General features: G+C 45.5%; 5 protein-coding genes across 5 annotated transcripts; 2 read left to right on the plus strand and 3 right to left on the minus strand.

Annotated features, from left to right (window-relative positions):
* Positions 1 to 433: 433 nt before the first annotated feature.
* Positions 434 to 5,780, minus strand: JR316_0005623 (5'-3' exoribonuclease 1; the record flags this gene model as incomplete). The annotated part of the gene is made up of 21 exons (XM_047891379.1): positions 434 to 764; positions 820 to 1,026; positions 1,088 to 1,380; positions 1,431 to 1,564; positions 1,621 to 1,650; positions 1,697 to 2,018; positions 2,072 to 2,322; positions 2,381 to 3,025; positions 3,092 to 3,236; positions 3,293 to 3,414; positions 3,470 to 3,623; positions 3,677 to 4,131; positions 4,192 to 4,374; positions 4,432 to 4,676; positions 4,727 to 5,042; positions 5,096 to 5,374; positions 5,433 to 5,471; positions 5,525 to 5,580; positions 5,641 to 5,657; positions 5,712 to 5,722; positions 5,777 to 5,780. The coding sequence occupies 21 exons, from the start codon at positions 5,778 to 5,780 to the stop codon at positions 434 to 436; spliced, it is 4,239 nt and encodes a 1,412-aa protein (XP_047748728.1).
* A 2,327-nt stretch (positions 5,781 to 8,107) lies between these two features.
* On the minus strand, positions 8,108 to 10,338 carry JR316_0005624 (GMP synthase (glutamine-hydrolyzing); the record flags this gene model as incomplete). The annotated part of the gene is made up of 11 exons (XM_047891380.1): positions 8,108 to 8,125; positions 8,183 to 8,288; positions 8,349 to 8,398; positions 8,513 to 8,772; positions 8,829 to 9,253; positions 9,306 to 9,439; positions 9,497 to 9,712; positions 9,766 to 9,900; positions 9,958 to 10,070; positions 10,124 to 10,223; positions 10,282 to 10,338. 11 exons carry the CDS (start codon positions 10,336 to 10,338, stop codon positions 8,108 to 8,110), a joined length of 1,614 nt encoding a protein of 537 aa, XP_047748729.1.
* Positions 10,339 to 16,056: 5,718 nt separating this feature from the next.
* On the plus strand, positions 16,057 to 17,536 carry JR316_0005625 (Transcription factor MYB3R-3; the record flags this gene model as incomplete). The annotated part of the gene is made up of 7 exons (XM_047891381.1): positions 16,057 to 16,138; positions 16,192 to 16,372; positions 16,430 to 16,473; positions 16,529 to 16,596; positions 16,650 to 16,750; positions 16,827 to 17,466; positions 17,525 to 17,536. The coding sequence occupies 7 exons, from the start codon at positions 16,057 to 16,059 to the stop codon at positions 17,534 to 17,536; spliced, it is 1,128 nt and encodes a 375-aa protein (XP_047748730.1).
* Positions 17,537 to 21,091: 3,555 nt separating this feature from the next.
* JR316_0005626 (Galactose mutarotase) lies at positions 21,092 to 22,914 on the plus strand (the record flags this gene model as incomplete). The annotated part of the gene is made up of 10 exons (XM_047891382.1): positions 21,092 to 21,157; positions 21,215 to 21,268; positions 21,328 to 21,484; positions 21,542 to 21,897; positions 21,964 to 22,044; positions 22,112 to 22,238; positions 22,293 to 22,490; positions 22,546 to 22,659; positions 22,716 to 22,741; positions 22,798 to 22,914. 10 exons carry the CDS (start codon positions 21,092 to 21,094, stop codon positions 22,912 to 22,914), a joined length of 1,296 nt encoding a protein of 431 aa, XP_047748731.1.
* A 1,491-nt stretch (positions 22,915 to 24,405) lies between these two features.
* JR316_0005627 (uncharacterized protein) lies at positions 24,406 to 25,783 on the minus strand (the record flags this gene model as incomplete). Its single annotated transcript, XM_047891383.1, has 5 exons — positions 24,406 to 25,267; positions 25,323 to 25,516; positions 25,580 to 25,613; positions 25,674 to 25,708; positions 25,757 to 25,783. 5 exons carry the CDS (start codon positions 25,781 to 25,783, stop codon positions 24,406 to 24,408), a joined length of 1,152 nt encoding a protein of 383 aa, XP_047748732.1.
* Between the last annotated feature and the right edge of the window lie 730 nt (positions 25,784 to 26,513).

A 26,513-nucleotide genomic window follows, 5' to 3' on the forward strand; every position in this document is an offset into this window, starting at 1 on the left:
CGTGCTCACATTTAACCTTCCAGCATCCCACGACGTACACTGTTCAACAATCACAGAAGCCATTGACGGAGGTGCGTTGTCTGACAATTACTTTTATTGAAAGCCGCAATTTTGATGGCACCGGATCGAATGTATTTCATTCCAGATATATGTTCTATTTTTATCCCTGCTTGAGTATTAAAGCCAAGGATGCCGACGCTAAGCAAAAAGTCTTCTCATCAAATGTCGAGACACCAAAGAAAGAACAGCTGAAAGACGCAGCCTGGGGACTGTGCCGCCGAAAAAAATAGGAAGCTCTAGAACATTGCATGCGCATGATTGATATTCGATAAAGGAACCAGTACATTACCAAGGCCTACATACAAAACCAACAAATGAATAGACAACGACAAGCACAACACGGTCAACATATAGACAATTGTACATACTTCAATCAAGATGGCGTAGGGGTAGCGAAGGACCCTCGCCCTCGACCTCGGAATCCCCCTCGACCTCCTCGACCGCGATCGCCATTGGGGACAAACCCTCGCAAGCCACGGAACCCAGGACCAAATCCGCCACGTCCCCCTCCTCTGTGCGAACCTCTGCCATTTACCGGTATGGGTACAGCTGGTTCAGCATGTGCAACAGATGCCGGTTCTTTTGTTTGCGGTTGCGAATGAGGGCCCGTAACCGCAGATTGGAAAGGAGGACCACCTCGACCGTTAACAAACCCACCTCTGCCTCTGTTTGGGTTGGACATTATATGAACACGCGCTGGTTGGCTACATTGATCAGGATTAGCAAAAACACGTTTATGGAGCCGTGGAGAACACGTACGTTGATGGAGGAGCAGGACGGAACCCAGAAGCTGGCGTGTGGCCGGGAGCTGGATTGATGGCTGGATGCGGTCCAAAGCGAGGTTTGAATGGGACCTGGTTTCGAATAGGAGGAGGCGCTTTGGGATTTGTAGAGGTAACAAACTGCGGGTTCGTCAAATTGAGGCAAGTGTTGAATTCAACAGTTGATCCACGATATTGGGAGCAGCTAGGGGAAATAGGATAATCAGCATGGTATATTGGTGGGTGTAAAGTGGATTAAAAATCACCGGTCTCCCAATGTGACCCCTGCCATAAATGGAACATCCCAAACAACATCCATTGATTTGGCATTGAGTCCGATTACCACTCCCTTCACTGACAGAGGGACACTGCCTGAATCCTGAACCATGGTCACGCGATCACCGAGAGCGAAATGCTGATTTTGAAGGCGATAGACCGCATGAGCAGGTTTGAGGACAGCTTGTCTGGGGATGCCCTTGACGATGGCTTTCTTGATTTGAGAGGGAACCTTATTCTTGGTAAAAGTATCCGCCAATGTCTCAATCTCAGCCACAGTTTCCTGTAAGAAATAAGTTCAAGAATCACAGCCTCGCTAAAACACGATCATACCTTTGTCAATTGATCGCAAAAGAGAGATACCGGTTCAAAATCGCGAACGCCTTTAGATTTCAACCAGTTTTTGATTTCTCTGACTTTACCATCCGGATCAGGCCCAGCAAAGACATCGGAAGCTTTCGCCATTGCTGTAAAAGTTTGGTCAGCCAAAACTTGGCCAATAGTTCATAAACAGGTAACTGACCATCCCCGCTCATATCGAGGATCCTGAAAACTTCCGGGAACTTTTCCTAGTACAAAGTAGAAATTATCAGCCTCACCGAGACGCCCAATATTATAGAATCTTGCCTTGTATTCTTTGATCAGTTCCACTGTCTTTTCACTATATTCCCAAGTGCGTCCGTCTTTACGTGAATAATCAATAACCTTTAGGGACTTCGCCTCAAATTTGAGGCTGAGGCCCAAATTAGTCTTTTGATTATCGGAAGTAATGACCATAAAACTGGATGTGATTTTGCCCAACGCGCGCCCAGTCAATCCGACGAGATCGGCTGCTTTGAACGAAGGGTAGTATCGACTGGCTTTACGATTGTTGACAATTGTCTTGAATTTGTCGTTTTCCGCCTTTTCAGAAGGGAAAAACTAAAATGGACGTCAGCAAAGTCTTTGGAAAGACCAATGTGACCAAAACATACTGCGAGTATGACAGATAGTGCCGTTTCCGTTGTAGATGAAACTTGGGCAGCGACACCGTATGCGTGTTCCCCAAGGAAAAAGATCTTACTGCCATCGGGGAACTCTTCAGAAAGTGGAGGAGCATCTCTTTCCATAAACCGAGGATCCTCAGATACAACCTCTGTTAGGCACATTTGTACGGCTTGTTCCTGCTCTTTATCCGGACCTTCGTAATCTTTCACGAATGCCCCTGTTTCCAGTCTCTTGAGACCTATATAAATTTGTTTAGCATGTTTGTTCAGAGCTTTAGACAATTTAGCTATACTCGCCTTTTAGTGGGCGAATGTGGAGTAATATGTCAACGTTTCCGGTAATCACTCCACACCGCTTGGAGTAGTAAGTCTCGATACGCTCCGCTTTCATCTTCCAGTGGCCCAATCCTTGAGGTGCATGAGGATTCGAAACGACCTTGGCGGGTGTGCCGGGAACAACCACCATTTTTTCGTACTTGAACAACGAATCTGACACAGCAACGACCAAACCCTCCTGTAAGAACGGCCACCCCATAAAGATTCGCTGATCGATCATGTTGGTGGCAATATCTTGTACTTTGGTGTTTTCATAAGGATTCTCGATATGCACGATCATCGACTTATTTCGACTCTCGGACCCATGTACGTTAACGCCATGATAACCTAATTGAGCGGTGTGTGGAAGGGTTTGTAATGATGGGAAACCAGCGAGAGCCTCAGCGCCCAAGGCAACACCGTCACAAAGCCCTGGTATCAGATGAAGGCCATCGAGTGTCGGTAAATCAAATGGTTCCATAATGCAAGCACATCGGTATAAAGGAGGGAAGAATCCAGGCAGCGAAGACGGGTAGTAGGTTGGCTCTCCTGGATTGTAACGGAAAATGGTGCTCGTTCCACGGGAATTTCTTTCGACTTCCTCCTTTGTAAGGCGGTGCTCGCGCGCTGAAAAACAAAACAAAATAAACTCTGGTCAGAAGCGGAGATTGTTAAGACTATACGAATACGAACATGCCATAGCTTTCAGTAATCTGGCCTCGTCAATGAAAGGGATCTTGACAATCGCCTCCCAATCCTGCTTCTTGCCGTTCAGATCTTGCTCGAACTCGAGAGGATAGAAATCAAGGATCGGCGAATTTGGGTCGTACATCAGATCCTATTTGGGAGTTTGAACAATGCAGACAACAAAACACAGTGAAGAAAAATGCCAACCCTGTAAGCCATAGGGATATGTTCCATACTTGCTACCGGTAACACACCCATTAACTGTTCGTATGGTTTGAATGGTGTGCCAAGCTTGAAATCAAAAGTCATTTTATCAACTCCTCGTAGGTCTTACAACGCAACAGGTCAGAAGATTACTTTTGTTATCGAAGAGAAGAATATTACCCGAAATTCTTGGAGCATAATGATAGTTGTAGAACCAGCCCCATGAGGCCACACCACTGTAGTAGTAGTGCATCACCCACTGCAGTCCTTCCACGTATTTATATACAAGATCGTGCATATCTTTGGGGTTGTCGTATGATATTTCAAGTTTGCCCTATAAAAAATTGGATCGGTATCAAACGAATGGAAAACATTGGCCACGCATACCTGATAATACCCCCTCTTCCATTCATCCATTTTTTCTTGCACAGATCTTTTATACCGTTCGTCAAAGCTTCCTTCTTCGTCAGGGTCCACCACACGAGCCTTCTCATACTTCTTCAACACACGGTCTACAGCAGCCCGACTTTCGTCATCGTCAGCATCATCCTCCCATTCACTTCCGTCAGTCCCATTCTCTCCTTCTTTGATTTCATCCTCATCCAACGCCCTAGGAAACCTCCAAGTCACGAGATTTACGTCTTGGTCGTCGTATTCATCCCAGCGCACACTTAAGTGCAGGTCCTCTGATAATTTGGTAATAAACTGCCTATCCTTTGCTGGAAATTGGTTTGGCATTGCCAACATCGCTGCACGATAGTGTGAAGGCGAAGGCAAATTCCTGTTTTCCATCACAAACGTCCTAACTCTTTCGAATACTTCTCTCTGTGTTTGTGTCAATGCTGTAAAAATGATTAGAATCTGTTTTCCGTGAACGATACTTGAGACAGATGATGACATACCCAGTTCTCCTCGTTTTGGGCCGCCATTTTCCAACTTCTTCACATGCTTGTCTTGCTTCCCCTTGTACCAATTCATATCGGCGTATTCACGTTGGAAAACTTCCTCTTCCCACTGAGCCATCTCGTCCAACACTATTTGAAGTCGTTTAGTGTTGATCTTGCCACTTTCGTTGATGTATCCATCTGTCACGAAGGGAAATTTAATCAGGCTGAATTTGAGCATGTATAGATAATACTAACCCATGCCCGGCAACACCTTCTTGTAAACATCAAACAGTCGCTCCAACCCATTTTCGTGGATATGTAAATCTGGCAGATTGGGCAAAAAATCGTTGCCGACAAATACCGCCAGCAGAATAAAGTCGTCAATAACTCTTTCTAGGTTGTATTTGAAGGGCAGTATCGGTTCTATATCGTGAAACTCCAAGTCAAGGTATTCCCGCATCAGCGATAGATGTAAAAGATAGAAATTGATGGATTCCAAGCTGTAATGCTTCAGTGAGACGAATCAACCACATTAAGGCTTTGTGCTTACCTCGTGCTGCCCTTCTTACGGGAGGCAGGTCCAAACTTCACTTCTTCACGTAGCAAACAAAAATGAGGGTCGTGACTTAAGAGTCCTAGCATGATTAAATCGGCGTCGAGTCCGTAAAGACAGTGACGAATGTTGGGGTTGTAGTCTGGTTGCGCTCGCGACAATCGAATGTACTCCATAATCTTATGTTCCCCTTCTCCTGGCACTTCGTGGCCTGACAAAACAACTTCGACATCCCGCCAGTTCGAATCTTCTGTGATCTTCTTGTTGATAAAATACCGAAGCTGCTCTGAAAGACGGGCCATGAATGGTGTCCCTGTTCAAGTTATTTAACACTGTGACTGATATTGGACATCCCAGAGAACGTACCTGGTGTTATACAATTGCTGTCAAAAGCTTTCTCGTCTGGAAGCTTCTCCCCTTTAGCCTCTGCTTTCTCTCGGACCTCCTTAGCTTCTTTCGCTGTCCTGAAACGTCTACTTCGTTGCTGGTTCATCTTCGCACGGGGAGCAACACCGTCGACTGCCATGAAAAACAACTTTTTGGGTTTGATTTTTCCGAAAAGATGGTCGACATAAGCAAAGATGGAGGTAAAAATCTGCTCTTCTGACAACCGGAAATGGGCATCCTCGTCGTTTGGATGAGAACCTGCATTCGCAAAAATGATAGTTAGTGCATATCTAAGTAAATGGAATGCACATCTCACAGTTATGAATGATTCCGTTGAAATCCAGGTAAAGGTTATCTGCTGGCACGTTAGAACCAACTCCGTGAAGAAAACAAACGTAGTGGACGCACCGAACTCTGGAATTTTGTTCTCTTGAATAAGTTGGGACGTTAAAGGATAGCGTTCTCTGTTATCCAAAGAAAGGATAAGCAACACTTAGAGTGGTGTTGAACATGAGGCTACTTACGAGATGTAGCGGAAGAACTTGAAACCATAATTCAGCGCTTTCGCCAGCCAATCTCAAGAAGTGGAACATACCTTTGGGATACCTAAAGAAGAATGGTATTAGAGCATAATTTGCTTTGACGCAACGTTTGACGTACCCATTGTGGTCAGGAACTAGGACTTGGATGATATAGTAGGTGATGGTAAGGATGAAGGTGTGTGTTTGGTTCCTTCCATGTTGGGAAACCGCCTTCTTTCATCCACCACAATGATCTTCCGGCCCTGGCCATCGTTTCTGGCATTCTGTGGTGCCTCCTCCTTGCTATTTTTCTTTATCGCAGACGGATATCGCTTTTTGCGTACCCTCCTATCAGCAGTTGTGATTCCCTACAGATCAATGCTTTTTTCAACCGTCGATGACACGCTGTTGAATTCGAGTCTCGAACAGCGCAAAAAGCCTCTGTCGATAAGTTCCATTGTGACAGGAACATGGAATGAAATCCAAGGCGGATCATCAGCAGTTCTATTCGATGTGCCTATCTTTGCTTCGTCGTCAATGGATCCATCCATTGTCCTAGGTGTTTCACTTTTTGCTCGCCGTCATATAGGATTCAGCTTCATCCTCACTTATGCTGCTTTCTTTCCATCACTAAAGAATAGGCCGTCAAATATCGGCAGACAAGGGGACTGAAAAGTCTTAAACTGCTTAGACAGGCGGAAACGCCACTTATCCATACTACCAGAGAAGTACGGTCGAATGAAGAGAACAAAGGCACATATCGGACGCAATTGCACCACTTGAATTGGAGTCACTTTGATCTTTTTTTCAACGGTATCACTCCGCAGACTCCATTTCTACTGCCGTCGTCATGGGCGTAGCACATGTCATTTACCGTGGTCTGTACTCACCGACCTTGTCTTGTCCAAAATTTCAAATACACATCGCCCATTAATTTGGGAAAGGCAGCAGCCTTTTACAGTACACCATCTGTTCTTGGCTCCTCATGTCTCCTCCGACGCAATCGAAGAGCGCCAACGTGTCAAAAATCAAGCAAACACCAGACACTATAGGTCTCATTCTGGCATGTTTCCCCGACATTTCTCTCTGCTGCAGTCCTGAATTGAGGGCCAAAACTTTTTTTGGCATTGTCAAGTCTGCATCCAATTTTTTTAATGCATTTCTCTTTATTACTGTTCCAGTTGAGGCAACTAGGTTAAGTTCACCCCCAAATAATGATGGTAACGTCCCTGTCCTTTCTTCTGACCATTCACGGCCTACAGTCCGGTTCTCTGAGGGCACCATGGGAAGGCACAAGCTGTACAGCTGTCATTTTCTTTCGCAAGAAGTCGAGGCACACGCTCATCTGTGCATAGAGCTCATTATCCGCCTTCCGTCTTCATAGGTGAATACCAGATAGACATAAATTGACCTTCCAACCCTGAAGATTCTTCTATTCTTGAGCTGTGCACAAGCTTTTTCATTATAATTTGAACGACGATCTCGGAAATATATAAGGCCCGATTCCCGAACTTGAAGCCAGTTCAATCCAAAAAAGCAACGAATGGAAGAACCCTTTATTGAACAGTGGATTGATGGGGCCTTGTGCGGAGTACCGTACGCTACCCTCCATGCTGGCACAATTGCTCATTTCTGAGCAGGTAGTTGTTAGTCACATCATTGGTAGGCCATGGGCCATTGTCTGTGATGCATTTGTTCGTGCCGACTAGGACGGCAGTTGCAGGCCACCCACCTAACCATTCACGTTACCCAATGATTGCAGCCGTGTACACTGTATCCTCCGTTTGTCTGACATCCTTCAACTATGAAGCATACTCTGCGCAGAGCGGCGCAGTGTTGCAACCTCCAAAAGCTTTGGATCCCAAGCTATGGCAATTACGTTCTGATTTCTATCGTCAGTTGGTCAAACTAAATCAAGCAAAATGAGCATAGATCTCAATTCGTTTCTAGTTCTGTCGTCTGGACTGTGGAAATTGTTCCGCTAGACAATTAATACCTGACATGAGTCTTTTTTATTACACCCGCATAGCGCAATCCACCTGTTCGATCAAGTAGCGGATTGAAGCTGTCATGTCAGCGGAAAACTTTATAATCTTAGCCGCCGTCGCATCACCGTACTTGCAAGCGATGACTGAGAATTGACCCAGCTTGTATCCAATCGCTTTGTCACTTATCACTGCTCTTCCTCCATGCTCTAAACGAAAAGAGAAAAACAATGCGTGAATTTGTTGAAATGAAACGAAAGCTTGGCGAAGGCTTAAAGACAGTCCATGGATTGCGGAACACTGTTAACCAGAGCAATTCTATGTTCTGGATCTGATGACATCAGCGCTGCTCAGCTTGCCGAGTGTACAACATCTCGTAAATACCCGAAGCCTATCGTTAAAAACAGAACCAATTATTTGAAATGACGCAAAGACAATCCGTTGAGATGTCACTGAGCGCTTTGCTCTAGGTATGACTTTCTCGGTCACAACCATTCAACAGTCTAATAAGATGGCTAGGTTAGTCAACGAACATACGGGAAAAAGTAATAGCTACGCACTGCCGGAGGTTTCGAAGAAATATCATAAGTAACACGGTTGATTCCAGCCACTTCATTTGTGATCCGAGAGGAGATGCGGCGAAGGACCTCAGGAGGGAAAGAGAACCTGTGATATGCATCCCGCTGATAAGTAAATTGTACTGGTGGGTAATGGGGCCGAACTTACCAGTCAGCCGTCATGAAATCTTCTGACTGTACAGCTCTGAGAGCGATAACCTAATCCATTAGGTGTGAAGAGGGACAAAATATCAGTAAGCATCATAATTTTGAATAGGATACGGGCCGCAGTTTTGGGCCGTGGAAAGATATCTCAAAGAGGGGCAAACACACCTGCTCGTATGTCCGTAGGTCACCCATGACTCCGACGGCTTTAACTGGCAAAAGAACGGCGAAGGCTTGCGCAATTTGATCGTACAATCCTGCTTTGCGAATCTCTTCGATGTAAATAGTATCGGCTAACTGAAGAATTCTGACTTGTTCTCTGTTAACCGGACCCAGGATACGAATGGCAAGGCCGGGTCCTGGGAAAGGGTGTCGGCCGACGAGTTGCGCGGGGATTGACAATAGGCGCCCTAGAGCTCGAACCTCGTCTGATGTATGTCAGGATTCTGAATTGCAGGAGACAAAATACAAAAATGAGGCAGACCTTTGAAGAGCTCTCGCAGAGGCTCGATCAATTTTAGTTTCATATCCTTAAGAAGACCACCGACATTGTGATGAGTCTTAATGGTGGCACTGGGGCCTTTGAAGCTGATACTTTCGATGACGTCGGGGTACAATGTTCCCTGTAGAAGCCATTCGACGCGACCCTTGGCTTCAGCGCCGTTCTTTTCGTCTTCCTCAGCAGCAGCTTCTATTTTCGCAGCCTCTGCCTCAAAAACATTAATGAACGTGTTGCCGATGATTTTGCGCTTCTTTTCAGGGTCTTCAACTCCCTCGAGACGAGATAGGAAGAGGTCAGAAGCGTCAACGACAGTCAGATTGACGCCCAAATCCTTGTTGAGCATCTCATGGACCTGTTTGGCTTCATTCAGCCGCAGGACACCGTTGTCTACCATAATGGCGTGGAATCTAAGCAATACAGATGTAAAAAAATCCTAGACAAGTTTACAAGAGCACTCACCGATCACCGATGGCTTCGTGCATTAATTTCGCAGCGACTGTACTATCAACACCCCCACTAACAGCTCCAATAACTCTTCCCTTAGGTCCACAAATTTCTCTGATACGCGCAATCTCCTTTCCGATGAATTCTTCCTATAATTTTACGCAGATTCATTTTTGGATCATAAAGAGGAAAGGGGAAACTCGCACCATTGTCCAATGCTTCCGACATCCGCAGATGTCAAGGATGAACTTCCCAATAACAGCCTTTCCGGTAGGAGAGTGCGTTACTTCAGGATGGAATTGGATACCATATATCGGTTTAGAATTATGCGCAAGGGCAGCATATGGGGCAGTGGACGTGTGTCCGATGACATGAAAATCAGGAGGTGGCTTCGATAGTTGATCCCCGTGTGACATCCAAACCTGATAACAACTCAATCAGCCATAACTTTTAGCGCGATAGGCTAGGCTCACACCTTCATCTCATTTCCTAGACCCTGGAACAACGCGTCTACTGAACCATTTCCGAACGTCGAGACGGTGATATCTGCAGAGCCATATTCCCTATGGTCACATTTGGTCACTTCTCCACCAAGGTTCCAAGCAATCTCCTGTAGGGATTCTCGGTCAACAACCTTTATAACTAATGGATTTGGTTGAAAACCGACCTGAAGCCCATAGCATATTCCCAAAATAGGCACTCCGGCATCGAAAACTGCTGGATCAACATGAGGAGATCCCTTGTCGTAAACAGAATACGGTGACCCAGATAGAATGATTCCTTCAAAGACCCAATGAATCGGGTGAAACGACCTTGATCCAGATTGGACGGACCTTTAGGTTTGAAGTTTACATCTTTTAACAAGGTTGTGCATGGAAGAAGTTCTGCATAAACATTGTGTTCTCTACATCTCCTTGTAATAAGGTGACTGTACTGTTCGGCATATTATTCAGTGCTCATAGATAAGAAGATCTGAGAGGAAGTAGCGCACCTGAGAGCCAAAATCAAGAATAAGTATCGTATCAAATTGGTCGTGAATTTCAGCCATTGGTATAGATCCTTCAAATTAACAAAAGAACCTTTTAGTTAGTAGATCTTTTATGTGTATATCAAACACATACTAATAGAAAGATGAAAAATGAGGTGAAGGATACAGAATGTGATCTTTACGATCGACAAAATGAAAATTGTGATCACATGATTAACCAAACGCGAACAGTCACAGATGTCACATCACCGTGTTCCCTTCGGGCCGTCAACTTGAAGTTCCAACTGACTTTCTTTCCTCCCATCACTTGGAAAATATTGTTCTTCAGCGCTCGGATTCAACACCATCAATTATTTGCCATCATGGCAAACTTCATCTCTTCCAGGGCGTTATCTACATTCGATGCTTATCACGCACCATCATCTATCTCTGGCGGGACCAATTGACTGTTGATCGTTGACTCGCTCAGACATTCACCTACTTTTTGTGGCTCCAAATTATCCGTTTCTCAGTGGACTAAATCCTTGGAATAAGGTAGGATCTATGGTGTTTCATCTCTTAAATCATCGATTTGGACTCTTCCTACTGTTACACTCTCAATCTGCCGAGAATGCTTTTTCTCATTTCGTCGACTCACAGAAGATCTCCTTAGGACCCCATTAGCTTATGAATGCTAAACATAATAGGACTCCACGCCATTGCTTGACTTTCCATTACCTCCTGTATGTATGACGCTGACACTGGTGTCATATCACATCGAATTTTTGCATCGTATGAATTATCCTTGTGTTTAAATTTTCCACTCCAGCAACCATTCGCTCGTTTCCAACTCCCCTTAGCGCCCGACATGGACTTCTCGGAAGAAAAAAGTTTCGTTCACCAACTCAGATGGGTTCTACGACGCAAATCCAGCTATACAATCACTCAGGAATTTTCCTCACCTCATATAGGTATCTACTTGGATACATGGGTATAACAGGTACCTTTGTTGCCTTACGTTACGATGGCGTACTTTGGGCGCAGATGACATAAATTGGCGCACAGTACAGGTGAATCTGTAGCTGATTTGGGGCCAATCGTACAAATCATCCTACATGTATCTGGTTCAAATGAACCAGTGATACTAATTTCTGTCCTTAAATTATACACGCGCGCCTACGAACTGCCGACTCTGTGTGACATTTGCATCGTCGGTCACTTGTATGCCGCGCCGACTCCTTAACGATCTAGGCAAAGCAAAGATGTGGTCTTCTGTGAGTTATATTTATGAGCTTTGGGTTTGCACATTGTCAGCCTTCATTAATAGCCTAGGAATCTGCACACGAGTTGATTAATATACGGAGGTAAGATATGCTAAACATTATTCAATACTCGTACCCATTCCAATGCCCCTTAAGTGAAAGCTGTTGTGAGATAGAGTCGCCTGCGGTTATATATTTGGGCAAAAGTTGGGCAAAAAATTGTTATCTTTTCATATTCGGCTTCTGCACGCTGCCCGAATCGAAAGCTTTGACCGAAGACATGCCTTCGGCCGGCAGAACATGTTCATTGCAGCTTAAAGGGCACGGCGACGCTTACAGTACTTCAAGTTTTGTACGGAAAATGTCTAAAATAAGAAATCATCCGGTATTCTTTATCGTCTCCAATGGGCTAAAAGTCGGGGAGCACTGGTAACTCTGGACAGGACTCGGCCGGATATATCAAAATAGAAGCCCGAAAATTGCACAAAACTTATAGGCGCTCTCTGTCCAAATTTTTTAAATTACAAGGCTTGTATAAGCAGCCTACAAGCTATATTTATTTGCATCACACATTTGCAGGCCAAAGGGGATGGTCGTTGACAAAAAACATCATTACAGCATCGAATACGCAATATTTCCATTGTGTGCTATCCTCAGTTCCGTTGAGCCAATCGATGGAGATCGACACTCTAAGTCCATTCCACGAAAAGATATTGGACCCTGCAAAATCCTTGACTTCCATGTTTTACGGATTCAAAGTGTCCAATGGTATCATAACGGCCCGTCCATAGACTCCACAAATGTTTTACATATGTATTTAGGAGGAGAAACGTTAAAAATGCTGAGTACGTACACATCTCTGTTAAGTACAAACTGGAGATCGCCCTTTATATCGTCTCTGATCATTCGGAAGATGCTGTCCGTTCGATATCATACGGTACCATGGCATTTCAAATATCAAAGGCATATACCGTAGTACACATTGTACAAATATGGTGTTGAACATTCCAATCTTACTGGCACTCCATAGTCAACTGTGCAAAACTTCACCTTGGCTAGCCGATAAAACGTCCTAGAGGACCGCAGATCAAAATAAAGTTCTTAACAAAGCGCCGTAGCAGTGTACAGCTAACATACCTTCAACTGCACGACAATTTTCCGTTCTGTGATTCCACTTACAACATGGCCTATTGTGCTGCGATGGGCCATCATACTTCTTTTCAATTAAAATTAGAAGACGATCATTGAGATCACGACTTATTTCCAGCAGATAATGGCCACGGGAGACGGCAGCATTGTTTGGAAATAAAAGGCATACCACAAACAGAGCTTGCAGACCAGAGTCATCTAATTTACTATCGAGTTCCACACTATCGATTGAAGTCTCCATAAAAGGTATTTGTAATTGCAGATAAGAATTACGAAGAAAGGATGTAACTCAGGTCTAATGTATAGTTCTGTCAGTGTTGTTTGATTTACGCAGCCACTCGATTTACGCAAACTCATAGTTGTCAGAGTCTGCAGTATCTTCTACCGATGGGACTAAATTGAAAGGTACGAACACGTACACTCAGGGTCTCCACGTGGATTTCGATGCCATCATTTGCAGAGACTAACACGCGTTGGGCAAAATAGCCTTAAAAGGAGAGTCTACAATGCCAAGAGTTCTATTTTGCGGAGTTCTAAATCGGAGATGGAAAGACAATAATACTCGCGGGATGATCGCGGGGTTTTCCCCAGAAACCTTCCCTGAGACGGCATGAGCGGAAGGTTCTGAATCTCCTTGAATCCCACTACTTGCAATAGCAGTGACAATATCCGGATGTCAGAAGGAATGCAATGTGGGTTGTGGTCACCTGAAGATGTAAGTTTATGTTAAGGGAGGTCTCTGGAAGTCCAGATACGAGGAGCGAGGAGCTGTGACTCGCCTGACACTACGAGCTGACGTCGCTATTCTTCTGTTTTCCGATAATTCTATAGCGAAGTCGGAATAGTGTGGGTGACTTTGAAAGCTTTATCTCTTCGCTCTATCATTCTCTCCATCCAAAAGGTTTTGTGGCCGCTCTTACCATGGACTTAGAGGAGGCGCGTCGGCTGCGAGAGGGGAATAGGCGGGCGGTACCGCTAGGGGGAAGCGCGCCGTGTTCGATTAGATTGTTCCTTTATAATCGAAGCCTTTTAATTTGCTATTGATAACGGGAGAATTGCTCTAAGCCATGGACATCAGGGCATACGGACTTGACGAGTGATGTAAGTGGGTGGGGAGCGCTGTCCAAACTGCCTTGTAATATATATTCCCCACATCCATCACCTTCGCGAACAATGGCTTTTGTGAAGCCCACGGACTTCAGGGCTGTACTTTTGTCTAATGTGGGTGCCAGTCGCGTACTTGTAGATAAGCCGAGGAACCCAACACGAAACATCATCCCTGATTCCAAGCGTCGATCGCGACTGTACATTGCGCAGAGGTTACATCGCCGCAGCTTCCTGTATTTCTGTGCGTAGGTACTACGTTGAACAAAATACTACACAACTGAAAACAGCTTTCGTTGACAAAGTGATATCATCGATGACATCCGCTGCGAATCTGTTAATTGGTGTTGTATTTTTACGTGCGTAGTGATGCTCGAATTACAAGCTGTGTTTGGCACAACACATATACCTATGCCGACAAAGTATCCTACAATCGTAAAGTCACAACATCAAGAGCGCGATAACAATGCATGACACTTTGATCAAGCGGGTCGACTGGTTAGCCAGCCGCGTAGCCACGCGCTCACCCCCACGGTCGCCAAACAGTCATTGTCCTCCCGCCTTTTCCCATAACGCGAAACTGCTCTAGATCACTGCCAATTTCGACAGATGCAGAGCGCTTTTCAAACAGATATGTATCGCACCAAATATACGCAGACGCGGAGCGATTGGTTAAACATCTTGACTAACCAATGGTTATGCTCAATGTCTTGAGCAGTCACCAGAATTATGTATTTCACTAGTATAAACATCGTAATGGAATTTATTGTGCTCCTCCACATAATGATATAATAATCTAATGCCTCTGTTCCAACTCAGTATTTGGACAGTTTCATTTGGGAGTCCGGTAAAATCCTAATTTGGGGTAAGGCATTATTCATGAGTGGAAACAATTCAGTATACTACGAATAATGCGTTGCAGTAAAGGTAGCTGATTAGGTAGCGTTTTGCATTATTGAGAAGAGGGCGGCTGGCTTTCGAGCCGTTAGGGCCTTTGCGTGCGAAGCGGGTGCATGCCACTTTGCAGCATTGACAACCATCCGCCCTCGTCGACGGACACAAATAGGCAGCGGATTGAATATAGATCGCATCATCACAGCGACCTGATCGCCTGCAGTACCCTTCCCCATTTAGTTCGGCGCATTCCTAGGATTCAAAGCTATTGTAGGGTGCCTCATTTCTAACCTCACTTTAAGGTCACACTCATTAACGGCATCAAGCCCAGCCGGATACATGCTCTGAGGAAAGGACGCAGCAGTTGTATTTCCATGATTTGGTTCTGGCGGCGCGGGAGGCAAGCGGAGCGTTCTGTGCTCGAGGCGGCGTTTGAGGCCTGCCATATTTCAATTTGGTCGAACGCCCATAAACCTTTGGAGCAGTAAGCGCTCCGTTGTTGGTGGTTAAGCCAAGATTGGTAGAAGTTGGAGGTCCTCTTGATTACGAGATTGCACAGAACAGGAAGAGGAACCACAATGCAGCTGCTCCCTTTGTTCAGTGCTAATACAATATCACTCTTCTGCTTTGCCAATTGCCACTCATGTGCTAGGATTTCCATTGTTATGCAGAAATCTTGGGTCAGTCAGTTGCTATAGAAAGGACAACATGGACTATAAATAGAACCGAGGTGCAAAGGTGCCAAAGAGGGAAGGAGTATTACGTAATTTGGGAGAATCCGACTGGTGGCGGCACTGCACTGGACTCATTCCCGCCATCATCGTCGCCAGGACATGTAACCGATGTGGCCCAACCAATAGCTACTAGGTGAGGGTGCATTGGTTGAGGATCAAATAGAGGCAGTAACATGGCGCTGCCTGCGCTTGCATGGGGGACTCGCATATTTTCCCCTTTTTTTGTCCTATTTCCCTTCGAATCGGAAGAGTCTGGCCAGGTGCTCACATACGAGGGAGCAGTTGGATGCTCGATATCTTATCCCATCACCTCCCTAAATGTGCAAATCCCACATGTAGGCGACAACCCTGTGTAATCTGGGTTTACAACTCCATAGGGCACAGTGGTAATGTCTCCTTGCTCACTCTCTAGTCGACGGCCGTCATCGGACTTCCTCGTAAGCATGCACCAAAACTGATCTGAATCTGGTATCTCTGCAAGATCAAACTTGGACATGATCCCGATTTGCTGTGGGAGTGTCAAAGTGATTTAGCTTACCCCATTTTGGATACTGATTGGGAGGTCTCCTTCAAGAAACGATATTAAGCAGCGTATCTGGGCCACTTACATTTCTGTATCCCATCCACTTCCACCTTCACCTTATCCATTATTACTCATGTCGACGCAAATGTTTTGCAGAGAACGTAGATCGTGGACTGCAAAGGAAGACCAGCTCCTCCGTGAAGCCGTACAGAAGGGTGCGTACAGTGGTCCCCAGTCCTTTGTCTGTATCGCTCATGTGATATTATAGAGGATCCAGATAACTCCAACCCATCCAAGTGGCATGCAATTGCCAAACATGTTCCTAACAGAACCAACAAGGACTGCCGCAAGAGATGGTTTGCTAAGATGGCCTCAGACGTTGTGAAAGGAGGCTGGGCACCAGATGAGGATGAGAAACTTGTGAAGGGCATCGAGAGATATGGCACTAGGTGAGCTTCAAAACTTTGGGTTTCTATTGTTATAAAATTCTCATCGTGCTTCTTTAGATGGTCTCTTGTCGCTTCAGTCGTGCAGACACGGAATAGCGACCGTATGTCATCATTTCTTTCCGACTGCGGTTCGGTCGTACTGAGCTCAAGTTTCAGAATGCGCAAAGCGTTGGACTGATACGCTTAACCCTGCCATTGATCGCACAACATGGTCATCTGAAGCTGTATGTTTTGTCAAGTAACATGTGTTCTTGTACATAAACTAAATCTCACGCAGGACGAGCTTCTGCTCCGAGCAGTCAACGAGCATGGAAAAGTTTGGACGAAGATTGTGAAGACTTACTTCCCTGGCAGAACTGGTCTTTCTGCCAAGAACAGGTAAGCAGTCTCCTGAACTGTCGCAATCGCTTCCAATTCTCACATGTCCCGGTTCTAGATACAATAGTATCACCAGGTTCAATTCCGACATAAACCGCTCCAGCAGACCACGACGCAAGTCGTCAATTGACGTGACGCATTACGGTCTCAGCCGAAATAAGTCTGAGAGTAATTCATCTTCATCGAGCCCTTCTCCTGAAACACCCTCAATGTCCCTTCCCTTCACCTCAACGTCGTTCTCGTCTATGGACTCAAAGCCCTATCGCTTTGACTCATTTTCCAACTGGTCGTCATCTTCTTCGGCTACGTCTGATGATGTACCATCTTTCCGGACCTCGCCCATGACATTCGACTACCTGCCGGAGAATGCTACATCACCGTCAACACCGTCGACGGACGGTTCGTATCAATCTTACGACATGTCCATGAATCATCAGCTGTCGGCTTTCAGCGATCCTTCTCAGCTCGTCTTCACCGGCAATGCGTCGCCGATACCTCCCGCCAGCGTTTACAAGAACTTCCACAGTCAACCTCACATTGCCGAGGCACCCAACTACACACCCTATTCTCAATACTCTCTAAGTCATGGATCAGCACATAGCGAGTTTGGGTTTGATAGCCTTCCCATAGACGCTGGTTCGTCTCTGAGTGGCAACTGGGAGACCAAGACCGCATCCTCCGCCTATAAATTACCAATAACAACTAACGAATTTTCGGTGAGCACGAGTTCTGCGCGTTCCCTCACGTTAGCAATATACTGATCGTATCTTCTAGTATGTATTCTAGATTCCCCTTTGTTTTGTTCTCATACTGCCTCGCTTGGGCAGTTGTAAAGTAGCCGAATGACAATTCAATCCGTAGAGTATTTGGATGAATTACCCTGCCGGTCATGGATTTCTTGGAACATGATCACCCTCATTAATTCCAGTATCTGTAGAACTACCTTGTATAAAAGCAAAATGCGCACCCCATTGCACAGCGCACTGTAATAGACATTTTTCACAACACTTTACGGCGGCGAGACTTTGTAGACTGTGTGATGCGGGACTCAACAGGTACCGATACGTAACAGGCTTCTGATTCTTTTTTTGCTCATCCAATGAGTGTGTTTTCGGTACTAAAAGAACGAATTCATGGAAAGGGGCCACATTGTGACCACCCTGGGAACGCGAGAACAATGACGTGGGTCGTTTTTGGCCTCCTCGCATGTCGTGTTTGTTTCATGCTTGTTGTGCGCGTCCATGATTCTCCAAAAGTCAAGACAGAAAGATAAAACCATCTGCCTTGATGCCGGCGCGGCGCGCGCTGGTGAACGTCCTGTCACTTATGGCTACCAAGGCGAACATAGATTCCAGATGCCCTGTACCGCCCTCAGTGATAGAAATGGGGGCGCCAATCATCTCAATCACACGTGAGTCTGCAGCTCTCATTACTGAGCCTATCTTACAAAACATTCGTGACCTCTTCAAGCATTCTCGTGATTGTAGCATCAGTCTTCAGAAAAGCCATGTCTGCTGTGAGCCCGCTGTGCCCAAGTTGCCAACACGGAACACATTCCTATCTCGCCACCGTTTGCAACCGGAATTACGGCTGATACTATCCGTATGTTGTCGTGCGGGATGCCTTCGGTCTGTACTAGTATCGGCTTCCATCCTGGGACTACGGACATACAATCGGCCTTCATAGTTCAAAACATTCAAAAGCACTGCGTCCACAACCAAATCAGGGATCTATAAATAGCGCCTTCACCGGAGGTTTACATACTTGACTTTCTTGACCAAGAAATCGTGAATGACTACTCCAACTTCCATGGCTGGTACCAAATAAGCCTCTCAGGCCGACTCCGGCGAGTCTTAATATTTCGCCGTGGGCTGCGTCCCGTAGGTATCGGCTTCGGATGTGAAGGATCGTCCCTCCCTTATTGCGTTTCTTGTTCATTTGGGCCCGCACGCACAAGGCACCGACAACACGGGATATGACGGTCTCGTACCTTCCATTACCCCAGAACCTAATTGCAAATCCCTTAATTGGCCGTAAGGGTGAAATAATATCTTATTATAGTAAGTGGTGCGCTGATGTTCGCGACATAGACACGCCAAGATGGTCAACAGCAAGAACTGAATCATCCGGAATGTGGCTTTGGCCGTACAGAAGTAATATATCCGTAAAATACTAGGTGTTCATGTTAGTATTGAAAATGACAATACCCTGTGGCAAGGGATGTTTGATACCTTCTCTGGGCCCTTACGATTTTTCGCCCGTACTGCTCGCTTTGATTCAAGAAGGTCAACAGAACAGTGCCGTCAAAATTGTTCCGCTAGCCTTCACATGAAAAGAAGGCTTGAAGATCTCTTGATCAAAAGTTGAGTGATTAAGTTGTATGTCTTTTCCGTCAACTGGATCCACTGCCTTCAATAAGATTTGCGGAAGTCGGAAAGGACTCAGTTAAGTTCGGGATGGTATTAATTCGTTATCCACCATGAGCGGGAATACGATGGTATCATAATAGAACGGATTTCATACAGATTTCCACAAAAGCACACTGATTCCACGACCATCTATAGCGTCCGTGGGGGTGAAAAGAGCAAAGAGCATTAACATCCGAGAGAATCGCGCTATATCCCTCGGGAGAATCCACCACAACCACACATTCTTAGGGCGATAGTGCTTCAGTTACTTAAAAATTCTATTTAGGTAGAGGCACGGGAACAGATATGATACTGTCTGAGAATCCAGTACTCTTCACTGCCATGATGTCAATAAGAGCAGAAAATAGCAATTTTCATAGACGGGCGAAGTGATACTCCGCTTGTTTTTGAAAGAATGTTGCAAGCTTCCTGTCTAAAAGGCTTCTGGAGTAGGTGCGATGGGGTGAGGCGCACAACAGCATGATCAAAAAAGTGTTCAAGTCGTCTTTCTAAAATCTCAAGAAGATGGTTAGATTTAGAATCCAGATTGAAAGGACGATTTTAATATGTCTGCAGATAATATTGTTAAACCTTTGCACACAAAAATCGGGTGGAGTGCTCATCAGTGAGACTGTGGTATAGAACTGCCATGTTACACACATAGAGGTTGGAAGTGAAGTGTGTTACAGATGTAAGGGGAAACAATACACTTCAAGCTTTTGCATCATTCAGATCGTGAAAGTTTGACGTGGTGGGGGTGATCTGAAAACCGACCTGTAACAGCTGTTAGTCGGGAACTGTAATTATCTACCGTAGAGCGCGAATACGTGGAAGGTTTCAGCGATCCCGATGTCAAGTTCAATCGCCGAGAATTGCAGGGATCCGACCCTGCCAGTGTTATTGGCATCCATTGAGTCTCCAGCAGTTGCATCCGTTCGATCAAGTATTGGGAAATCGTCAATACTTGCTTGCCATCTGCTACTGGATTCCCAAGAGGCCTGCCACCGGCCAGAAATATGTCCCAAAATACATTCGTCCGCCGATCCTCCGAAGCGAGAAGACGGAAAATAGGTCATGGGGTTACATGGATGGGCTTTGGAAGGCCTCATGAAATCCGATTCTTTAGGGAGCAGCAGTTAGGATTGGGAGCGGCATTCGTTGCTGATAAGAGGAGCATAATTAGTACATAATAGAGATGGTTATAGCTGGGATCTGAAGGCGGGATACTTATCATCTCTTTTCAAGCCCAGCGCAGGAGGATTGAGCTCAGAAATACTTTACCGGATTACGTACTTGCCTAATGCGGTAAACATCCCATGCGCTCGACGACGTCAGAGTCTAATCAACGTTGACTGGTGACCAATTGCCATTACTATGTCCCGTCCGCGGGCGACTGGTGCTGTCCATTGACAAGTTGTACCAAACTATTAACCTGTCTTTGAAGGTATGTCTATCCATTGTACGACATAGATTGATGTTGGACTTACACATCACACTGGTGCCACGCTGGAGCTACAGAAATTTTTATTCCCTGGATGTTGACATCGTGGTTTGTGCGCAGTCTGCCATGTCTATCTATCGTCGTCCATTAATGAGCTAGATATACACACATAACGACACTCGAGAATTACCGGGGAGCACAGAGAGGCGGGATGCCAAGCTTGGGGAATTTGCGGAGCTCCAGTGAAGCTCTTAGGTTCTACGCCTTTGATTAAAATCAAATCATCCGACCCCTAATGCTGGCCTCCTATATTTTCTGGCGCTTTCGCGGTTGGTCACGACCGTAATCCTGAAAAACCGACGGTCCTTCTTCGGTGAAAGTGCCGGTCCGCTAAAGGGCGGGAGAAGAGATTTAAAAGATATTATGCGTTGTCGCCATCGATCTCTCTATCTTTCTCCTTTTTACATCCAAACGGACGCATCGTAGTCCACAATGTCTGAATTTGAACCAGTTTCTTTGACTCTCAAACCCTCTCCCACACAGTCAGTGGCAATCGAGGTACGAGACCTTCTAAAGCCTGTGGCAGCCGCTAACTTTTGATTGTGATACGCAAAGATCCTTCCTCATGGTCTCACTATTCACAGAGTTTTAGTGGAGACTGACGGCCGTGTGAGTTCCAACCTTTGACCGTGTGGGACTATGGAGAACTTTTGTTGAACATGCTTCAGACACATGACATTGTTATTGGCCCAGAAGAGCCACAAGGACATCTTTCCCAAAAGTACACAAACACGGTGGTTGGGAGATACGCGAATAGGGTCCCTGTCGGTACTCATACGTTGGAGCGAAACGGGGTCAAAAGCGAATTTTCTGCACAATCCAATGGTATGGGTGCTCCAATTTCCAATCCAACTTACACTCAAGTGTTCTTTTTCCCACCAGAATCTCCACAAGTTTCTCTGCATGGCGGACCGGTTGGGTTTGACGCTGTGCCTTGGACTTTACTGTCATCGGAGAATCCTCCTCAACTATTCTCCAAGGCGGAGTTGAGCCGCTTGAATAAATTATCAGAAACTTCCTCTTCATTCGCCGTTTTTCAACTACAATCTCCTGACGGTGATCAAGGCTGTCCGGGTTCATTGACAGCCGAGGTCTGTATCGCTCTCATAGGGCCCGACAACGCTCTAAAGCAGGAAAATGTAACGACTACTGAGAATGCCTTGGGCAGTATCGTCATTATTTACCGTGCAAAATTGAATGGCGAAACAAAAACTGTTACTCCAGTTAATCTTACACAAGTATGTTTTCCATCTGCCAAGAATCATCTGAAGAGGAATCTCATTGCAGTAAATCGATTTGTGTAGCACTGGGGCTTCAATTTGGAGGCCAGTCTGCAGGATGGCCCTGAATCGCTTCTGGTGAAAAACCACGCGCTCACTATCAAGGTCGGTTCTTTTATACATTTATCGACTACAAGTTGGATAAAAAAAATTGTTGAACTATCATCTGCAGGCCGATCATGTTGCTGAACTTGGTTCGAATGCTCTTGCCACTGGTAACTTCATCCCTGTTTCGACTGTTCCCGCCCACGACCACAGTGGCAAACTCATTGGAAGCGAGATGCCTAATTCCGGCTATGGTACATTCCTCTCGTCCGCATGTAACGCCGCCTTATCTTACCAGCGATGCCTAGATGATTACTATCTATTCGAAGATAAAGCCAAATCCTCGATACCAACTCGGATACCTTCGGTTTCATTCAATGAACAGTCCGACTTTCTGGAAGATCTGCTTCGGCCCGCAAACGACGAGAATCGAGGAAGTCGTCCGGAGCCTTTGGCAACGTTATCATCTGCAAAGTCTGGTCTCAAGCTTGAGTTTGATAGCAATCGTCAGTCCACCTTTGCATCATCAACCTTTTCTATGACGCTCAAAATATTCATAAGAGCACGGCGTGATGTTCTATTCTAACGCAATGGCTAGCGTAACCAAAGGAGCGCGAAAGAAGATTCACGGCGGCTCCGGAATCACTGGTCACGGCGATGCTTATGGTCCAGGAAGTATGTATTGTAGATTTAGTCTTTCCGCCATGCTGTGCTCATCTAATTCTCTTTAGCCGCGGTGTTTCTAGAGTTCCACAATGTGAGTTTTATGAATTCTTACTGAACGCCCACTTGGTAACTTAACACATGATTTAGCCTATCGCGGCGTTCTTGCATCCAGCGAATAAGGACGGCGAAGACACACTTCTCACATCTGACGAGGTGTATCATAACTACGTCCGTGCTGACATCAAGGCTCATGCCAAGGCATAGACCATTAAACGCAATTCGCATCGATTTTGGGTGATATCTGATTCTTTATCCTGTAGAAATTGTAACGACGGCTGTGGTACGTCACTTCAAGTGTACGATCAAACGTGTTTTTTTAGTGAAACGTTATGTATTATGATATCTAAAGCACCCACTATTATCTGTCAAACTATGATACTGCGTCCTTGTCATTTTCCATGCATTAATGAATCAATGGCACAGTGCCTACAAATAAATCACCATAGCAGTCATTTATTCTGAGAGTTGTGCCCAACAATGATTACAATAGATTGCCTTGTATTTTGAATGAGATTTGCTATTTGCTCAACCTTTATTTGAGTACAGCATTATTGCTCAGCTCATGGTGATATGCATAGTAATTAGTATGTATGAATCCCTTGATCCTAATCAATGCAACCCTGTCTTCGGGGCAATCTTGGGATTGCCGTTATTACTACTTCTGGTATGTCAAGACGTGAGGCACGTCAGGATCGGCATCGACCCTCTGTGGCGCACACACGAAAAACACTTCATACAGTGAAAGCCAGCGACGTCAGTCCATCAATTACTTGTCTGTATCCAAGATTATCATCATGACCACCAGACATTAATTTTAGATATAGTGTAGTAGCTTCTGACTTCTTCTGAGTGATAGCGACCGATCTTTCAAGCTGAACTTGCGGAATATCCGTCTTGTATCCGTGTCTATTTTTAATATTGACAAGCATGCATGCTTCTTGCACAGGTATGCGGAGCATTGTTTGTGAAGTAAGTAAATGCTATTCTAAGACTTGTAAGAAGGATGATACCAATCATGAAGTCGTGATGTTAGGGAGTTCGAGGATCCGTTGCCTACCTATCAAATGATGAAACAGCGCAACGCAAGACGGTAGAGCGTCTGAAGGAATGAAAGCTGTCTGTAATAAAGCGTTCAGTGGGCACGTTAAGTCCAGACTCTGATGTAACACCAGTTCAGATGATCCATAATGTAAGTTGGCAGTTACCTGTAGGCCAGGCATGATTACTACCGGTTTATCATTATTAGTCCCATCATCAGCGGGAAGCGCTCTGACGACACCTGTCATACTGGTATATAGTTGACCACACCGTATGGACACTGAACCAAAACATTGGGGCTAGACTATAATGGACTTGAGATTTCGTATACGCATGAATTGTAAAGCGATCATAATTCAATTGATTTACTCTTTGAAGCCAAAATACGTTTAAATAGCATTCAATTGGTACAAGAAACAATTCGCTCGGGATACGTAGAACTTAGCGTACACCGTTTGACCATCATAAGCATCACAATGGTTCCCCGAGCAATATGTAAAGGAAATTATATATGGTATTAATCTAATGTTATTTTTTACACGGGTTGTACCGGCAATAACAATTAGGATTGTAATGAAGGCATTCGGTTGCTGAGTTTCCAACTAAAGCGCCCGCCAGCTTGGGCGTCTCTTTCAAAGTCAGGAATCAATAGAGGTGCTACCTCCATGTCAGCGAAAATGGTGCAAGCATCACTGCCAACCTTCCCCAAAATCCGACAATAGGAATGGCAGCAGCGAGTTTTCCTTCCAAGACAGCGTTACTGTTCTCCGTCGCCGCAACAGCTTGCACTATTGGTGAATGGGTCTGGCCAGCATGATCATTTCGATGACCAAAATTTTTCTCCTCGCCGCTGCCTGGGGCCATAAAATTTCTCGAGCAGTGTGCCGCGGCCGAGGCCTCTGCCACTTTTAGACGCTCTTCCAGTTTTGATAAGGCGTCGTGGTATCCCCGAGTCACATTTGCTGAATCTTCCTGGAGACGCGCTATCACTGCCTCCGTCCTTGCCCGCTCCAGCGTAAGCTCTTTGCGACTTTCTTCATCTCTTGCCCGAGCAGCTTCTTGGATCTCTACGACTATGCCCCGGATTTCTTCTCGGTGCCTCTCCATTTGTTCAAAGACCTCTCGGCATAGCTCCTTTCCCGCCCGAGTTTCGGTAATATCGAGACCGCGACCGAGCTCCTCTTGAATTTGGAGCGTAACGGATCGATTACTTTTGGCAATAGACCGTACGATGGCCTGGGCGGATTCCAATGTATTGTTGTGTCGCAACATTCGGCATCCTTTCTCTATGGCGGGTTTGAAAAATGACTCTTTGGTCATAAGCTCGCGTTCTCGTTCTTCCCCGATGGAGATATCGATGTTGTCCCACATAGTAGTCACAATTACTACGTTGCACAACGAGGTCTCCCCACAGAGACTACGGAAAAGGCGAAAATTGCGAGCCGATATGCCACCTATGCGATTATCAGTTATTCGGTGCATATAGATGACACCGGCCAGGCGCTTCCCCCTGGAGTATCTAAAGTATTAAGGTTCAGCTGCGAGATATGACTCAAAAACTGATTCGGATTTACGTGAGCGCTAGATAAGATGCTATCATATTCAAGATTCTTGTGTCGGTCAATTTTGTGTCGTCAAATCCTGGAGTATCGATCAAGTTTATCGTGTGTCCGTCGAGCGAGAATGATTCTGAGATTTGAACCTCATCAGTGCATGATTCCAACTCTCTTCCGACTCCAAGATTTGATCCACTAAGAAGATTGATGAACTAGTCAAAAAAATACATGAATAAACGGGTCGGCACAACATCAAAATCTGTCCCAAGACGTACTGATGATTTTCCGGTCCCCGTCGGTCCCATGACACTGTGCAAAATATTTGTTCAAGTTTCCTACTAGACAATGTCATACTAACCGCTAACTTACGCGATTGACAGAACATCAGCTTCATCCTGAATAGTCTGCTAAGGCTAAGAACTCGACGGCTGGTGGGAAGACAAAAAGCGCACTGTTGAAAAGTCCGAGGTGATACTCATCCTATTACCTAGAGCTTGAGGGAATCTGAAGAGAGAGAGAGCGAAGCACACTTTACTTCAATGCCAATAAAACTGTTCCTGGAAGGTCCGCAAGGCTGCTGCGTTTCACCCTCGTTTTTTTAGAGGATCTCCGCTTCTTAGAAGCCATCTATAATACTCAGAGGCAGTACGTTTAACACGAGGGTCAATTATGCACGCGGTAGCAGACAAGAATAGCGCCCCGTCGATGTAGCAGACAGTGATCGCAAACAACTCGCTCAAAGTTACGCCGGCGCTAGTTAATAGCATGCCGATTTGCCGAAGTGACCTACCCGAGGGGTGTTTGTCGGGAGCAAATGTGGTGAGAAAAAGTACAGAAACCATGAAAACAAGCAGATCACGAAGCGCATCCATGAGTCTCGAAGACATGAGTAGGTTATTAAGACTGTCGCCAATGTCCCGACTAGCAACATGATTATATGCCGTCGGACCATGAAAACCATTATGCCGGAATCGGCAACTTTTTGAGTGTTCAAATGAGTCAACTTGGTTGGACCTTTTGATCATCATCTTGAATGACGATAATATGTAAAATATTTTTACAGGATACCATCTCCTATCGTCACAAGCTCAGAGTATACTTATGCCTGTGCCCTGACTCATGCCCGGAAAAAGATGGGCAAAAAGCATTCGGAGACTGAAATGCCGTGCGGCTGCGTTTGAAACGTTTTTTACAGGCTTTCCCTAGTCT

Source organism: Psilocybe cubensis, chromosome 5, assembly GCF_017499595.1.
Source record: "Psilocybe cubensis strain MGC-MH-2018 chromosome 5, whole genome shotgun sequence".
Taxonomy (NCBI): Eukaryota; Fungi; Basidiomycota; class Agaricomycetes; order Agaricales; family Agrocybaceae; genus Psilocybe; species Psilocybe cubensis.